The sequence below is a fragment of the Mustela putorius genome, unplaced genomic scaffold (genome assembly GCF_011764305.1).
Source record: "Mustela putorius furo isolate JIRA1106 unplaced genomic scaffold, ASM1176430v1.1 tig00003836_pilon_pilon_pilon, whole genome shotgun sequence".
NCBI classification, from domain to species: Eukaryota; Metazoa; Chordata; class Mammalia; order Carnivora; family Mustelidae; genus Mustela; species Mustela putorius.
Genome location: NW_025421989.1, coordinates 29,967,991 through 29,986,905, shown reverse-complemented (window position 1 = coordinate 29,986,905; position 18,915 = coordinate 29,967,991). Strand labels below are relative to the sequence as shown.

At 36.7% G+C, this 18,915-nt stretch overlaps 1 protein-coding gene across 1 annotated transcript in view; it reads left to right on the top strand.

Annotated features, from left to right (window-relative positions):
* The window catches only part of TMEM47 (transmembrane protein 47), a 30,296-nt gene extending 12,037 nt beyond the window's left edge, over nucleotides 1–18,259 (top strand). The window contains exons 2-3 of the mRNA XM_013061113.2: nucleotides 4,235–4,375; nucleotides 14,856–18,259. Coding sequence (XP_012916567.2) covers nucleotides 4,235–4,375; nucleotides 14,856–15,034 — 320 coding nt within the window. The 3' untranslated portion in view covers nucleotides 15,035–18,259. The remainder of the gene's footprint in view (nucleotides 1–4,234; nucleotides 4,376–14,855) is intronic.
* The last annotated feature ends 656 nt before the right edge of the window (nucleotides 18,260–18,915 follow it).

The following is an 18,915-nucleotide window of genomic DNA, read 5'->3' as shown; positions in this document are numbered from 1 at the left end:
CTGCAATTTGTAAAGTAGCACCATGGCCATTGATGTTCTGCAGAGCTGGTTTATGTTCACTGCTCCACTACAGTGTCACTTTATCATTTATAGAAATGTGTAAAACTAATGCAGAATAATAAATCTCTAAGGACTCTTAACACTTCATCTCACTAAATACTGTGAGGGCTATAAAATTGTGGAACTAAGATTGATGTAGAAATTAACCAATTATGAGAACTTAAAATAGATGATTTTGTTTTAAGAAATGGGGCTGAAAATTGAGATTTTTATGACATTTTAATTTGTTTTGCAAACACTGAATATGGGATAGCAAGTACTTGTGGCATGCAAACCTTCTAATGGAAAAACCATTAGTGTAGAGACAAATTTTCTGCTCATTTATTATAATATTATCAAAAAAATCATTCAAGTACAGAACATTCTATATGTATATTTTGTTAACTGTACATTGGTAGATAAGGAAGTATATGTGTATACATGAAGCCCAGAGTTTTAATGGCTATTGCTAGGTATCTATAAAACTATTTTTTGAATTCTCTGTGTACTAGTCTTGTTCAACAAGAAAGAGGAAATGGTATCAAGCCGATCTACATGGTCCCTGACTTTAGCTCACCTGTAAGGCAGGCAGGCCCTAATATTTGGACAGTGGTTTCTGTTTCCTGAAAGAGGCATGATGCCACAAGCACTGTTCTCAGCTTCAGAATACCTAGTGCTTAGCCAGGAAAAGTGCCCTGGATCTAACTGACTATGGTAGCCTTATCGAACCAGTTTTTGGCTTCCTAATTGTTCAACTGATCAGCAAGTTAAAGCTTGGGTCCTGGGCATCCTGCCTGAGTGAATCATTCCAAATGGCTATAATGACAACAATCTCAAAACTTGGCACTGTCTATGAGAGATATGGGCTCAATACTTCAGTCTAAACCCCAGCTTCTGGCCAGGCAGTGGCAGACATGGCCTAATTCTAGTCTCTCATAAAATAAAATGGCTTCTCTGTGTGAACAGGCATTATCTATGGTTAAGGACCAGAGGGAAGGGTAACAGTATTACAGTGTGATGTGCCTTTTTGACTTTATGTCTAGTATGACTTTCATTAGCCACAACCCTCAGTACTAAAAATAGATAGAGAGATACCGGACTTTGAGAAGACAATAAAGGAGCCCCTGGGTGGCTCAGTCTGACTCTTGGTTTCAGCTCAGATCATGATCTCAGGGTCCATGAGGTGGAGCCCTGCTTTGGGCTCCATGCTCAGCCATGTCCTTGAGATGTCTTACCCTCTCCCTTGCCCCTCCCCTCCCCAAATAAATAAATCTTTAAAAAAAAAAAAAGGAAGAAAATGAGAACTGGTTGTATTCACTTACTTTTTAGAACTACTTCCTGTGATGTAAGAGGTTCCCTTCCTAATTAGGTTTTAGTCCCTTTTAATAAGTGTTGTTCTCCTGGTGGCTTCTATTGCATTTTATTGGTTTTCTCTATGACATGAAGTATTATTTGAAGGAGATTCGACATTTTGTGAGATTTGTGTTTTTTGTACTTTTCAGTTGCTAAATTGGGTCAGCATCACTTTGCACACCTTTATTACGCATTTATCAAATTGACTTTATTACGAAATTATTATTGTCTGAGAGACCTTTACATAGAAAAAAATTCAACATTTTTTAATGGTACATAAAGTACAGACCAGGGGTCAGTAAATTTTAGCCAGAGGGTCAAAACTAACCCACCACCTGTTTTTGTAGATAAAGTTTTATTAGGACACAGCCATGCTCATTCATTTACATATTGTCTATGGCTGTTTTCACACTACACAGCAGAGGTTGAGTAGTTGCAACACAGACCATCACCCATAAAACTGAAATATTTACTGTCTGGGAAAATTTTGCCAATTTTTTCCTGTCTTAGTTTGTTTTTACAAGATGCAAATAAATACATGTGTTTTATCTATTCTTTGAGGATATTTAAAGTAGAGAAAAGTGAACAAAATTCCTTTTTTTCTTTTGGATTAAAAGTGGAAGTAGTCAAATGTGTGGCATTTTATGCATACATATTGGGCTGTGTGAAAGAACTTACCAGAAAAGCAGTCTTTTAAGCTATTTTTTAAAGTGAGTGAATATTTTGGTTGTATCTTGACTTAAAATTGATTCTGTAAAAATTCTTACTTAAAGGAATTTGGAGATGCTAACGGTAATAAACATTTTTATAAATTAATGGTCCAACTAGACAGTGTTCCACATAGTCTCTCTTAAAGAATTTGATTAACGAATGGAAGGATTTTTTTTGTACCCTAAACACTTTAATACAATGAAAATTTTACTTATTCAGAAATTTCAACTTAAAAGTTTTCAGAAGAATTTCTGTTATGTTAAAGTAAAAAATAATTGTGCTATGTATAAACTTTTTCAAAGAAATTTAGAGACTTCCAAATGTAAGGATTATTCTTTGGGGTTTTTTTTAATTCAAAGCTACATGCTGTTATGGAATAAAAAATCCATAGTATGGCTATCCTTTTAAACTCTAGTTGAAAGCCAGATATACTTTTGTTTGAAGTTATATGGCTTTGTTACAAATAGATGGCATAAAAAAATGCTCTCTACTTTCTTGCGATTCACCTTTATATTTTAGAAGTGTGGATTTTTTTCTGTTTTCCCCTTGTTTGTTTGTTTCCTGAATGCAATGCAAGTTCTGAGTCAGTGCCAGTTATAAATCCAGAAGTTTTTACAAGGCAAGGATGTGGGAGAGGACACTTAAGGCGGAGATATATAAGTGTAAAGAAGAGAAGAAAATCCGAGGGTTTTATAGGTTCCTCCATTCATCCCCTATCCTACAGTGGTAAAGAGTGTGCTTTGAAAGCTTTCTGGAGGGATAATTTCAGAGTGCAGCATCAAAATATCATGAGTTCTTGACTTTGGATAGACTACATTGCAATTTAACCATGGATTAAAGTCTATTTTCATTTTCTGCACGTACATTACAGTGAGGACCAGAAGAGGCAGCCTGGGACTTCCAAAAGACCCCCACTGAAGAATGTTCTGCACAATAACTTTTTTTGTGATGCTTCTTAAACTGAATAGTGCTTTCATATATTCACTTTGCTATACTTCTTAGAGAACATTTTCCTCTTCTTATGGAATGGGAAATGGGCCAATTTTCTGTCATGCTATTTCTATATCTTTATAAGAAATGACAGATGCATTTCTGTGAGGTTTACGTTTCACTCAGCATATGGGAGACTCACAGTATCCACGTACAAAGACCTGTATGTAGCATGTGGTCAATATATACTTGCTGTTTCCACGTATGAATGAAGAAAGGGGGCCGACAGCTGTTTAGAGTACATTCTGGCTCTCTGGGAATACTTAATTTCACAAACCATCCTTGTGGTAAATACCACAGTGAGATTAAAATGAAATGAAAGAGAGGAGGAAAGAACAAACAGCAACAAATTCTCCTGATGCTATTTTGCTGGGGGAGTTGTTTTAGGGAAGACTGGCAAATAAAAACTTGGTTTTGGGGGGGCTTGGGGGTGCGGTAAGGAGAAGGAAGGCTAGACAAGAAAGGACAGGAAAAAAAAAAAAAGAATGAAGGAGTGTGTTACTGCCACACAACATGGGTGGATATCAGAGACGTAAAAATCAGACACAAAATCAATATCACAGACTTAAAAGCCAGACACAAAAGAGTTCATACCATTTACATAAAGTTTAAGAATAGGCAAAAATGAATCCAAGGTGATAGATGTCCCTTACTAGTCTGGGTGGGAGGAGGATTATTGACTGGGGAGGGGCACGAAGGAAACCCGGTGACAAAAATGGTCTATATCTTAATGCGGGTGGTGGTATATGGGCATACGAATATATATAAAATGTCATCCTAGTCTCGATATTCATATTTAAGATTTGTGAGCTTTATAGCTCAATAGAGAAAACAATAAAATAATGAAAATAGGTTATGGAAAGGATACCCAATTTACCATGAAGGCTTAGTAGAATCCTTAGAAAGCGTGGCAAACCCCTGGTCTAAAAACACTGCTGAGCTTAGCATAAGAGACTTTTCTGAATAAGGACGTTTATGGTAATTTTTGTTGCAAAACAGTTCAGTTCCCAAAGGATGCTTAGCATGCAGCCGGATCCCATGTATTTAGCTGTAGCTAGGGTACAGGCTGCGGAACATCATTCTGTTGATTCTTTGAGGACAGACTGCTTAAAAGCAATACCTTTCTTTTTTTTCTTTCCAGATTGGCAGATTGCTACTCTGGCTTTACTCTTGGGCGGTGCTGCCATCATTCTTATTGCATTCCTGGTGGGTTTGATTTCTATCTGCGTGGGATCTCGAAGGCGCTTCTACAGACCTGTTGCTGTCATGCTTTTTGCAGCAGGTAAATATATATTTATTATGTTCAAACTGGTATTCAAGTTGCAGGAACCTTTCTACCACCCCTCTCTTCTCAGGCAAAAGCAGTATGGGGTCGCTGCATTACATAAAAATTGAGAGGCATTTGTTATATTTTAAGGTAAATTGATTAAGGGTTTGTCTTATTAGTTTTCAGTTTGTTAAGCATTTCAGAACACAGTGGCAATTTCTAAACTTCTAACTAAAACATGAATAAGTCATAGTTCTTGACAGGACTGTTGCCCTATGAATTGCAGCAGATGTATTTACCAACCGTCTTCATATTTAGCTTTTTACCCCACCTTTCACTGCCCCCTTGGTGATCTTAAGGTAACATTATTTTTTTCTGACATGAAACTGGAAAAAATTCCCATATATTTAAACTTAAAGTTCTAAATCTGTTTGGAAACAAACATGCTTGTAATGAAAAATGATAATATATAACTTGAACCATCAAACAATTCAGTTGTATGCGGTCACTGGCATAGTTGTTAATTTAACAGCCCTTGTCCTATGAAGCACGCACAGCTTGGATGAAAATATCAAGCAAGGTAGGGTGGAGGTTTTGCTAAAATCAGGGAACTATTTAGAAAGGGGGTTTATAAGACTAAAAGCCCAGTCAATTAATGTGTTTTAATTTTTATTTATAAGTATAGCCTTGGATATATTGTTCTTTTTGATTCAAACTGAAATATTCTTGTGGTGCCTTCAATTTATCCTGTCAGTCACAGCTGATTTGAAGACTGCAAAATAAGCCCCTGTGACTGTCAATAATGAAGACACTGACAGAACCGTCTCGGCTGTTAGATGGATTTTTTTTTTTTTTAAGCTGTTTAAAGATGGGAACAGATGAAATTTCTCAGGATTTGAAGTGTAGTTTGATCTAAAAATATAAGATCAGAAGTATTCTGCTGCCCCCTGCTGTTTGTGTTCATTTTTTTATACCCAGGAACTGATGGGAATGTAAGCATTATGAAAACAAAGGTCCAGAGGGCTGAAGTACATCTAAGTCAAATCTCTGAAGTGACTTGCTCAAGATTGTATAGTAGCTACTGTCAGAGCCGGGGCTGGGAGGCTACTGAATTTTGAATTAGTGGCTTATTCACTACTGACTCATTCATTCATTTAGCCGTTCATTAGGTGCCTCTTACGGACGGAACATGGTATTAAGAGACCCACAAAACTAGCTAAATAGCATCACAGACACTTTATAATGGAACAGAAACACCATTACAAAAAAAAGTTTGAAGTCTTAGGCAGTGGCAATACTATTCATTTTTTTGTTGATTTCCTGTGTAATAAAGATCTCTATTGTGAATCATTTAGTACACCATGAAGATTCTTCTAAAGATTCCATCACAGTTCTCTTGTTTATATCTTGGTTCATGGATTTAGCATGGATATTTCTATTCTTAGAATGAAATATCTTAGATATTTTAATTTTAGTATAAATTTGTCTTTACAGTTAGGATTTATTAACATAGTGATAAGATAATTGTGATAGAATTTTTTGATAAATTGTTCTGAAATGATATACCATTCCTTAAAACTGGAATTACGTTTTGAATAATCTTTAGAACACTCAGATATTTCTGGTTTTAGAAAGGTATAGAGGTACTCTAGACATTCTCTTATAAATATCCAATATTGTGGTGCTACCTAGTTACTCTCTCATTTAGACTTTAACTTACCACATAATAGCATATACAGAATCTGTAAAGAAATCCCGTGTTTAAAGCACCTATTCTAAACATGCTTAGAAAAATAACTAGGAGTTTCTAGTTCTTTCTTAAAAACCTCAGTTTTCCCAAGTATAGCAAAAATTATGAGAGTGTGAATATAAGTACTGATTGTAACAGAAAACATACTGTAAATGACCATAAGTTAAGGTAATGGATTTGGTCAAAATAAAGATTCCTATTTAGCTCTAGCTACTACAAGTATTAGTAAATTATAAAATAATAAAAGGAATCCCACAGCAATATTCATATATTCATATTCTACCCGCTGAGACCTAAAGCAAGCATTATATTACTACATTTTTAAAATGTACATGTGCTGAGGTTGAATTTTACTCATTCTCTTTTGACACTGTGCTTATGGAAGCTTTTTAATGAAATAACCATTAGTTTAGTGTTCTCTTTGCATAAAACAAGGTAAAAACTTACTGGTTATTTGAAACATCATGAAAAGGTTTCTCTCTCCCATCTGAGAACCCATTAAAGACTTGTCTGTAGCTGATTTCTGGAAAAGGTACTCATTACACATAAGAATCCATTATTGATTTGGGCGTAAAAGTAACAAATTTGGAAAATCTGCCCATTTGAAACAATGCTAGCAAGAATCATGGCTGTTGGGACGCCTGGGTGGCTCAGTTGGTTAAGTAGCTGCCTTCGGCTCAGGTCATGATCCCAGTGCCCTGGGATTGAGTCCCACATCGGGCTCCTTGCTCGGCAGGGAGCCTGCTTCTCCCTCTGCCTCTGCCTGCCATTCTGTCTGCCTGTGCTCGCTCTCTCCCCCTCTCTCTCTCTGATAAATAAATTAAAAAACAACAACAACACAAAAAAGAATCATGGCTGTTTATTTCACTTGCTTCATAGTAAACATACTTATTCTCTTGGTTGGCCTGTCTTACCTGTAATTCAGTTTAGTGATTCTTTGTAGTAAATGTGTATTTGGGGCCATTTCCCCTTTTTTCTCACCTTGGTGTGCTTGAAAATAGTCTGTGTTTCTCTTCTTTTCTCAAATTTTTTTTTTCAAATAATACCCAGCCTTATCTTGGTGTTGACACACAGAGAATGTTACGTATCTCAGCGAAGAAATAATCTTTTCTTCTGCTGAAACATGCAGTACATAAAATCCAAATAAACATAACACTAGCACTTAGAAACATCTCGACACTGGACTACATAATTAATTCAGCACCAAGTGCTATGCCCAGTACAACGTGGTACGCAATAAATAGTTGAATGAATGCTGGAAAGATGACGAAGGCATGTGTGGCTTATAACTTGACAGGGAAAAACAGGCACGTGAACAACTAGCTAACTCTAGTGCAATTTTTCTTAAACCATTTCTCTCTTGGCAATTTATGAAGTAGCAAGTTTCATGTGAGCACAAAGCTCAGACCAAAAGAGCTCAAGAATTTATTCATGTTTTCATTCACTTATTTAACAAATACTTGTTAAATACTCTAATATGTAGGTATACTGCCTTGGGGTTAGATTATATACTCCAAAGGTATTTACTTAAAAGCTGATGATTAAATCTCATAAAGGCAGCCAAACATATTTTAAAGATTTTCCATCTTCCATTTGTCCCTGAAGTTCCTAATTTGGTGGGGGGCGGGGGTGTTACCCACCTGAATATTTACAAGAATTGCTAAGAGCTTGTCATCATTGCAGCCCATCTAAAACATTGTCCCATGTTCCACAGCTCTTTCATTCATTGGTCCTAGAAGTCTGAACTTCAGATTAAGATACTATCTGTAATAATAAGGTTGACAACAATAATTAATTGAGCACCTACCCCCTGTAACACTGCTAGACACTTAGCATATACTCTTTCTGACCCCAGCAATCTTAAGATTGGGTATTTATTTTTACCATATTATCACTGAAGAAATAGGTTCAGAAAGGTTAAGTGATTCCCCAGGATTATCCAGCTAAACAGTTGCAGGGCCAGGGTTTCAATTCATCTTTACTTGGACATGCCTAACACATAGCAAAACAAGAGCAGAATCAGCCTTGAAGTTTGAATTCAGCTGCCAGCTGTGTGCTGCAGCTGGAGTCCATCCCATAACTCCAGTTACTCCATTTCTTGGGGGCAACACCTAAAGGAAGTAAGCAACTGGAAATGTCCTAATAACCACACATTCATCAGTGTAACGTGACTGAATCATAGTGCATCATGAAAGTGTACATATTTCCAATACAGAGGACTATAACATATTTCTTACTGTGTAACTGAGAACAATAGGTTATATATGATGGGATTATAAGTTACATCTAGTTCTCACTAAGAGTTGGTGAAATTAAAGGGGCTGCTTCTTTCTAGGTCCTCTTCTTTTATTGTTTGGTTTTGCAGATCTGTTTTATGCTCCACTGGAACTTACGATGATATACAGGCCTCTTATAAGGGCCTTTGGTACAGATTGCATATTTTCAGTCTTCTAATTCAGATTTTAAATAACAGAATCCCTACTAATTTTACTAAGGATACTTCCTTTCTGTTCTATCTGCAAAAATCCTTCTGTAAATGAATGTTTGTACAGAATAGTGATTTTTTCCCCCCATGGTCCTACAACTGCTTTCCACCTCTGACCTGTCTCTGATTAGAGACTTGCCTTTTGTAGCCCTACACACCATCCTGTTACACAGTGAGGTGCCTGGAGGTATTTTGGTTCTAGATTTTGGCAGAAAAACCAATGTGCAGCTTCCATTTCAAGCTAAAAGGGTATTCTATTCACAGATCTTAATCAGTATTGAACTACCCTTTGGCTAGAACAATTTATAGTATAAATGCCAGTAATTAATTTCATATGTACTATGATTCTCGGTAGTTACAGATTAAATTTAAAAGGGAAAATAAGGGGGTGTCTGGGTGGCTCAGTCGGTTAAGCACCTGCCTTCAGCTCAGGTCATGATCTCAGGATCCTGGGATTGAGCCCTGGCTCTGATACTCAGCGGGGAGTTTCCTTCTCTCTCTCTCCCTCTAGCTCTGCCCCCTGCCTGTGCACACTCTCTCTCTCTCTCTCAAATACATAAGTAAAATCTTTTTAAAAAAGAATAAAAAGGAAAAGAAGATTACTTCATATTAACCCTTCATGGGCAAATGTTTTCATTCTCCAAATTACCATTTTCTTTTTGGAAATATTCTGTATTTAGAGATCTGCCTGGTAGGTCCTATCACTTCTGTCTCTAAATTAATCTCCTAAATCCATAGTTCCTTTTCATGAACCACCATTACTGACTTAGTTGAGGGCATAACTCTTCAAGTGAAACATCTCCACTTCCAGATTGGAACTTCCCCTACTTTATTTTTTGATAATATTTATATTTCGATAATATTTTGATAATATCTGACTTAAACTATCTATGTGACTCCTTCCTTTCCCGCCTTTTCTTCAGCTTCTTTCCCTTTCTTTCCCGCTGGTGTCAGCTCAGTCATCACTGCGTACAGGTATCCATGCATTGACTAGCCTCCTAGGGCCCTTCCATCTCTAGTCTCCTTCCCACTTACAATCTGTCTTGCACACAAACACATGAGGTACAGTTCTCAAATAGACAGCTGGTGTTGTCACTTGTCCTGTTGGTTTCCCCAGAGGAAGAATGTAAGACAAGGAAACAAGTGCAAGTACTTAGTCTGGGAGGCAAAAGCAGGGATACGGAAAGTGAGACAGAGAAGGGAAGGGAGGCAAGAAAGAGGACATTATCAAACCAGTTGTTGCTGAAGGCAGCTAGAGCTTAAACTTCGTGGAAAAATTCTGGAAACCGGTTTACAACATACAGCTCAGTTATTTCCTTGGAAGGACTAGAGAACTGGGGTGTTTAAAAACCAGATTCTGAGAGTCATTGGTAAGGGCTGAGGTGATGCAGGGGAGCCAGCAGTGTTACTTTCCCAGAGCAACAGGCCTGCCCCGCAGTCAGGCAAAGTAGCTTTCATGGCCAGAAGAAAAGTCAGGCAAAGAAGTGCAGGTGCTGCTGACAGTTGGAAGTCAGGCTAACGTGTACTGGAGTGATGAAGAGGAGAGCATACGGGTAGGGCATGAATAGCATGTACAATTCAAATAACCTCTGAGATGTCTCCCTGTAGAAACCAGTCTCTTACTTTTATGACACACTAAGCCTTTTATAGTCTGAACCAAACCTTTCCATGGGAATGCACCCCTTATTCCAACCTCGTGAATTTTCTACAGGCACACCCTCTTATACTGCTAAGCTCTATACAAGCTGCTGTTTTTTTTTTTTTTTTACTAGAGGTCTTTTTGTTTTTATCTTCTCATCAAGTCCTGTCCATCCTTCAAGAATCAGTTCCAATGGTGCTTCCTCATGGAAGCCCTCCCTTCTTTATCCAGGCAGAAATGGTGTTTGGGACATCATTAGAGTTCAGGAAATGTGTAGTTAATGGATCAGTGAACATGCTTCTGCTCTTACTGTTGAACACATTCATTTGTAATTATCTATGTGTCTGTTTTCACCATAGAGTATGAAATATGACCGGCCAAGAGCCTTGTCCTGTCTGGCTGATCCCTTTCACCTGCCACACAGTCAACATCCAATAAGTGTTTGTTGAAATATCCCCTTAAATGAAAATATTGAATATTTCAGTATTGAATGTTTTCAATGTTTCAGCATTGAAAGCGCTGAAAAATAGCCTCTTAAAGAAAACTAGACGTAAGACAAAAATCAGTATCTCTAAGTTCTTGTCATGCCTCTCTCCACACAATTTCATGGTTAGTAGTTTTGTTACTTCTTTTCAAAAAAATGGAGAGAGGTATAAAATGAACTTCAAGCTCCCTTCAAATTCTAAAATGCTACAGGACTTCACTTACGTTGCCTCTGAGGTAGAGCACAGAGAATATCAAAACCAGTCCCTATTATGTTTCATTGATTGGTAGGAAAGTAGAAATGTAAGTGTGATGATGTTTTCTTGAGTTCTGGCCTTGGTTTGTGCGTTTGTTTTTGCCTTCACAGCATCTATAAAAGGCAAGGAGGCATTTTTACCTGCTTCTGTGTATTTTTATTAAGTGGAAAAAGTTATTTACAAATGCAGGTTTATATATGTTTTTTTTTCTCAGTTTTGCTATTACATGCTTTTCTCTCAGTGATTCTAAAGAGAGTAAAATAATTCAGAGGCATAAAGCGTTTTGGGGTAATTTTCATCTGGCTACAACACAATAAAGCTTTATCTCTAAGAAAGCTGTTCAGGAGAATATGCCGGAGGAGCCTAATGGAGTTGTATTTCCACTTTTCCACTAGTGGGAAATTATGTCATTGTACTATACCATGGAGGCCAAATATTTGCTAAATAAAACACATTGAAGTGAATATTAAAAGCGGTCTAGGTAAACAACTCACCCTAGGGACTGGCAGTTTCCCACAAGAACCCCTATAATCCTTCTAGAATAGAATTCAGATTAGTTATTACTTCTCTGCTCAAACTCCTTTAGCAGTTGTTCATCACACTGAGAATAAAATCCAGACCCCCACCCATGGTTCACAGGGCCATCCCCAAATGGGCCCCTGCTTCTCTCTTCCATCTCATGTCCTGCTGTACTCTGCCTCGTTTTCTATACGGCAGCTACAGTGTCCTTACTAATGTCCTGCTGCCACTGGCCTGCTCCTGAGTCAGGGGTTCTGCACTGCCTCTGCCCTTTACCCCACTCAGTTGACCTGCACCCTCACTTTGTTCTGGCCTGTGCTTAGATGACTCCCCCGCAACCCCCCGCAAAGAGGCTTTCCCCAGCTTTTGATCTGAAAGAGCAGCCTGTGTCCCTCTATCTGGTTTTCTGGCCTTCTTGTATTTTCATGTGTCTTGACAATACCTGCCATATTCTCTGCCTAGTTACCAATGGGTTACCAATGGGTAACTAACCCATTGGTAACTAGGTTTTACCTAGTTACCCTGTGACGGTAGCAGCTTTTGTTACCAATGCCTTAAACTGTACCACTTGGTTCAAACATTTATTGAATGAGTGAATTTATTGAATGAATAAATGAATGACTATTCCTAATTCACATTTATATTTCAGTCATCTACGGGCAGAATCAGTCATGCTTTGACAAGTTACCAGAATATAGAAGCGTGAGGAGAAATGCCTTTTTTTTTTTTTTCAAACTTACTAACTTTGCCATTTTTTTCTCTACTTCATGGTTGATAGTAATTGACTTCTTATTAGTTTTAAGATGTTTAATACATGAAAGTGCCCTTTCCCTCACGAAGTCACAGAGCCAGCTGACTTTTTTTTTAATACACATTTAGCACTTACTAGCTGGAGGTAGAGCAAGTGTGGGTTACATAATGAGCTGTCAGTTGTCCTGACAATGACTTAAAACATTTTCTGAGATTTTTAAACTATAAACAAGTTCTGATTTCCATTTTGGATGCCAAGAGATTCTCATTTTATATGGACCTATTTTTCCATCCATTCTCTATAGTGCAGAAGTATGGTGGGCGCAGTGTTGACCTACATGGTAAAAGTGTTTCAAATTCTTATATCTGGCTCCAGAAATGTTACTTGACCCCTAGTCAGAACCTTGTAGAATGGAATGATTTTGTGCAATCTCATCCTCATGTATGTTCTGGAGTTCATCAGTGTTATGCTAGAGAGAGGATCATTAATGTAGACTTCCTGAGAACATGAATCATATTGGTAACATGGATATTTTATAGGTACTGAGAATAGATGAACATGGACTTTAAAGAACAAAACTCCAGTTTAATTAAACGCACTATCCATCCTACTGCTCTTTTTATTTTTATTTATTTTTATTTTTTTAAGATTTTATTTATTTATTTGGCAGAGAGAGACACAGTGAGAGAGGGAACGAGCAGGGGGAGTGGGAGAGGGAGAAGCAGGCTTCCCACTGAGCAGGGAGTCCAATGCGGGGCTCAATCCCAGGACCCTGGTATCATGACGTGAGCCCAAGGCAGATGCTTAATGACTGAGCCACCCTGGTGTCCTCCTACTGCTCTTTTTAAAAAATATAATAAACCATATCTTTTTTTTTTTTTTTACTATATCACATTTTATTCTTGTCACTTTCACTGTTCATGTTTATTGTTGTACTTTTGGAATTTACAGTATTTTTAAGATGAGTTAAATAATAGTCATTTTGACTAAACGTTTACTTTATGTATCAGGGGTTGGCAAACTTTTTTTTATAAAGGGCCAGAGAGTAAGTACTCCTGACTTCGTGAGCTGCATAGTTTCTCTTGCAACTACTCAGCTCTGCTGTTACAGTGCGGACAGTACATAAATGAATGAGCCTGGCTGTGTTCCAAGAAAACTTGTTTTCAAAAACAGACAGCAGACCAGATTTGGTTGTTTGCCAGTCCCTGCCCCATAGCATAGTACATGGTACCCCAGATTTTTTAAGATTGTTTCTTGAGGGTGGAAGCTGTTCTGTAGTAGAGAATGAGGCAGACGCATCCCATAAATTCTAGTTAAGCTGATTTAAATGAAGTAGAAATTATATAATAGTTGATGCAATATGCAGTGAAGATTTTGAATGGAAGCCATCATCTCTTATGTAATCTAGTGCCTCCCATATAGAAATAGCCACAGGATAAGGGCCACTTTAATTTTATATATAAGCAAAAACAACAACCCTTCCCTTTCCTGATGAATTGGTTTGTTTTATTTTGTTACGTATGACTCATCACAGTTCCCCCTTTAGCCGTGACTGACAACTGACTTAAGAAGTGAGAGTTAGTTAAGAATGAATAGCTGAGTTTTGTGCTTGAGGTCGTACCCAGCATTCACTGATGTTTTCAGTACCATTAGCTTCTTCCTATGCCTTCATTGATTTCATTCTTTTTTTAAAAAAAAAAGATTTTATTTATTTATATGAGAGAGCATGAAAGTGGGGAGGGTAGAAGGAGAAGCAGACTCCCTGCTGAGCAGGGAGCCCAATGTAGGACTTGATTTGGGGACTCCAGGATCATGACCCACGCCGAAAGCAGTTGCTTAACCAACTGAGCCACTCACGTGCCCGATTTCTTTCTTTTTTGAAAGTAGATGAAGAATGAATATATAAATGTCATCTATTATATCTAATACAAAAGTATAATTGGATGTGGCTTCTTTTGAGTCCCTTTTGAAGGATGAGAAGAAAGGAATGAAAATCATATTTGATCAATGGAATATAAGCAAAAGACATCACAGTAAGAATTGCTAGAATCATCGGCTCAGTTGTGGTATTGAGAAGCAACAGCAAGAAAAGTGTGTCTTAAAATCACAGCTTAACTATTTTCATCAGTACAAATGAATTTGAATTCCTCAATTCCTTAAGAGCATAAATAAATAGCAAAAGTTTGGGGTATTTGGGATCACTGTTCTCGGGAAACTATTTACAGATTTTGTATAGTGGAACAGTTGAACTTACAGTAATACTTGCAAAATAGTGATGCTTATATATGTATGTCTGTAAAGTGAGAATCACTATGCTCTTGTAAATTATTGCATTAATTATCTCATCAAGTACTATTACTGTGAGTTACTAATTACTAACAGTAATTCTTACTATATTGTGAAAACAGTGTTAAAGAAAAAAATGTTAATGTTTTCAGGTATACCATCTAGAACAAGCAGTCCTTCAAATTTTTTGGCTTTTATATTTGATTACAAAGTAATTCTCATATATATATATATATATATATATATATATATATATATATATATGTTGTACCCTTTTATTTCCTGCAAATAACATTTTTCTAAAATCTATTTGCTTTTCTTTCAGTTGTTTTACAGGTTTGCAGCCTGGTCCTTTACCCAATCAAGTTCATTGAAACTGTGAGCTTGAAAATTTACCATGAGTTCAACTGGGGTTATGGCCTGGCCTGGGGTGCAACTATATTTTCGTTTGGGGGTGCCATCCTTTATTGCCTGAACCCTAAGAACTACGAAGACTACTACTAGAACCAACAGTCTGAGATTTTAAAAACAACCAACCATCCAACAAAAGGATTATGTCTGTATCTTTTCTAACTCCCTGTTTTCTAAAACACTTGTGGAGCATCAAGCAGTTTGCTCGGTTGATTTAATATCTTTTGCCTTTTGGCTGTCAACATCATAACCAGCTTTTACATCCATTTTAGGGACCTGCACAAATTAAGAGAGCTGATTAGACATAGGCAAATGCTGCAAACTTCAAATATGTTCATGTCATTTTTCTTGACAAGTGAAGGGTCTATATGACAGCAACCATTGTGAGAAACTAGTTGGAATGAGAAATGCCTGAATCTCCTATTGCCTGCAGGGGAGCAGCTGGCATAAGCAACATTTAGAAGTTCCTTTGCTCTGACAAGGATCCACTGTTAGAGTCCTTGTCTCCTGCTTATCCCACCCAATGACTAGATTGGCCATTGGTTATTTGCTTGAGCGAGCTTTAGAAAAGTGAACTGCCCTTCGGCACCTAATGGAAGTTCTGAATGTAATTGGTTCAGGGTACATATTCCACCTTCAAGAATACTCTTTTTTTTAATGGGAGGCAATGCTTTGGCCATCAGCTTCTCCCCGGGAAGGGAGTCGAGTCTTGGAGACATGTGCTTTTCATTATGTGGTTAGCAGTTGTGCCTCAACCATATCTAGAATGAGGAAAATAGAGAGTCTCTACTTTCCCTGGGGCAACTAGAAAGAAATATGCATGAGTTGCTTTTGTCCTAAGTACCCTTTAAATCATTTACCAAACATTACCGCAAATAATTGTGCATATGTAACAAGCTTAACTATTTTTATAGAAGGTGAACCATTAGTATAAATGGTAATAAGTTGTTCCCTAGCCCTATACATGCATTTGCCTATTACACATAAAAGTAATATTTGCTCTAGTGAAGTGATTTGAACACTAACCTTGTACACGTTAAGAGGCTTAGATTGGTATTCACACTTAGTTACTGTACAAAAGTACATATACCTTAAAACTTTTGCTCTATGTTCTCTACTGTTTCACTGAAAGTTTTAATAGAATTGTTTAAGAAGAAAAATTGAAATGGCGTTAATCTGAAAATTCATGATTCTTCTGTAAGCACTGTAGTTCAAAAGAGAATAGCAATTAGAATGATCATTTTGTTAAAAATTCAGTAAAATAGAAGGCTGCTTTTTTTAAGTACTTTAAATGTCTTTATTAAAAAATAAAAGAATAGCAATAGATTTATAGAAATGTTTAAATGTCTCAGTAGAGGAGTAGAATTCATCTGGTTATCACCTGGTCCTCTGAAGTTAACTAATGGGCTAACTGATTTGTGCACACATTTATGATGGATTTATGTTAAGGGAATCATTTGGCTGTTCAGATGGAAGGAAATATTAATGATAGGGAGAAAGTTTGCAGCTAATCTCACACTGCAAACTTGCATTAATCCTGTTTAATATACAAATTTGGATAGTTTAATTATAAACATATTTTTATATCAAATAATACAGTTCTAATATAAAAGTTATAGATAGTTATTTTTGTTAACAAAGACACTAAAACAGTATGTCCTGGTTTTGGCCCTTTTGCAGAAAGAAGCATTGGAAAAATCATTTAAAACCTACGTACGTTCTATTGTATTGCAAAATCCGTTAAGAGCAGGACCACATCAATAGTATTTAATAATTTGCTTTACCTCCCAGAGGAGAGTTCTGCTTTCAGCTTGTCTTAAGAACTGTTGCCAAAACAACAGGAGGGGGGGGGGAATCTATTTTATTATTCAAACACTTAAAAAAAACACCCTCCTATCTTGTGACTTTTCTATAGAATCACAAAGTAAATATAAAGAACTAGGCTTAATCTTACTTTAGCAATGACAGACAAAAGTAATTAAATGCATCCTAGAGAGAAACCTTTGTAAAAGTATATGATTCTCCATAGAATCATAAGAAACTAGAAACTGGGTGGAAGTTTTTCAGAATGGTATTAGTATTATAGAATCTTCTGAAGCAATTTTCTTAAAAAATAGTAAAATCTGGGCCAGACTGTCTTGCAGTTAATTGCATATTGTCAGAGCAGCATGAGAAATACGATATTTGTTGGATAGGGATTTCGGCTACTAAACACTCTCTATTGTGAGAGAGTCTCCTTATTCCTGAATAATGGAAGAACAGTACTTTGGTGCTGACATCAATCAGGCACTTTTCTTAGTCCTAATAGAGGATGCAGTGTGCTGTTAGACCAATATCACATCTCGAGTCTTATCAAGTTTTCATTCTCTGTCAATATGACAGGCTGGAAAATGACAGAATATGTTATAGGCTAAGGCACACATGTTTGCAGTACACTGAAAAGTAGATTTCTTATATAACTTTTCTCCCCTTCCCAGTGAAGAGCCCTATGTTATATTTCTACCATCACTAATATTTGAAAGTATTTCATGACTAACAAGCTCAGTACAACATGAAAGTTGTTGCTCATCCAAAATACTTTTTCATCTATCAGAATGAACACATGTGAATTTTCACCTACATTATGTCTTTGCAGCTTTAGGTTTGCTTGATGGTTTCTTACAAGCAAAACTGTTGGCTATAAATCCATTGTTTAACTTAAAGAGATATATACACGTACATACACACATAGAGCATAAAGTACTCAGCAGGGCTAGTTATTTGGATTTCTTGCACAACTATTTAGCTTTTTGTAAGTTCAACATGTAAATTTTAAAGACAAATATAAAGAGACCTATGTGTTTGAAATATAAATGATATATATGGATTAGCATGTACCTGTATATTATTAAACATGCAATGAACTGACTGGTAAGTGACGTCTAATTGTATGGCTAGCAATGTAATTTATTCAGACTGTATTTTTGTACAGAGCAGCGCACACTAACCTATGCCTCTGTGTCCTCTTTAATGCCTAAAACTGTGCCTAGAAATTTCATCTGTCTTAAAAAACAAAATGATACTTCATGCTGTTTATGCTATAGTTTCTCTACTGCTGTTCTATATTTATTATTTTTAAATATATGACATGTTTACTACTTAAATATGAATCCATGGTATTCTGGTTATTTTTTTCTAACAGTCCTCTGGGGGAATCCTGTTTATCACTCCAGTGGTTTTGAGTTTGCAGTTTCGCGATCGGTTCTTCATTTCATGATTTTTGTAGCTGACCTGAAGTTATCTATGTGGAAAAAATAAAAATAAAAGTGGTTTCACTGATGCGGTTTGACTTGTGCCTTCTCTGCTGTGTAGACCCATGAACAGGTTCCCAAATTACATGTCTGCAAGTTGATGTTCCCCTTTATAATATATACTTTACTTAGAAAACAGAACCTGCCATAACATGGCTCTTTTTATGTAAAACTTTTAAAACTACTTTTGTTTCATACTCTCTCCCAAGATTCTTTCTGTTCCTTACAGGCCAGTTCTGTAAACACTAAGAGAAAGAAAGAATGTTAAATGTCTCTTTAAAGCTTTCTTTTGAAATGCACAGGAAAGAGATAAAGTGCAAGCTATTGATTTTCATACTCTAATGACACAATTAGAAACAGGAGTAGCAAAAGGCTTGATACTCTGTTTTGGATTTTGTTTAGTTTTTGGTGTTTGCAAGGTAGGTTAACACAGCCTCTCCTGCATTCTTTTCTATCATTTTTAATTAGAGAAGTACACTCCATTTGCCATGCACATGTGCATGTGCATATGAACAAATCCATAAAATTGAAATTTTGCATCATGTTTGTGTATATAAATGGTGGGTGTACTTGGAAGGAAATTTAAATGAGGCAATAAAATGCACTTGTATGGTTGCCAGAAATTTTTTCTTGAAGACCTAAATAGAGCCACATGTAATTGAATAAATTTTCTTGTATTGATAA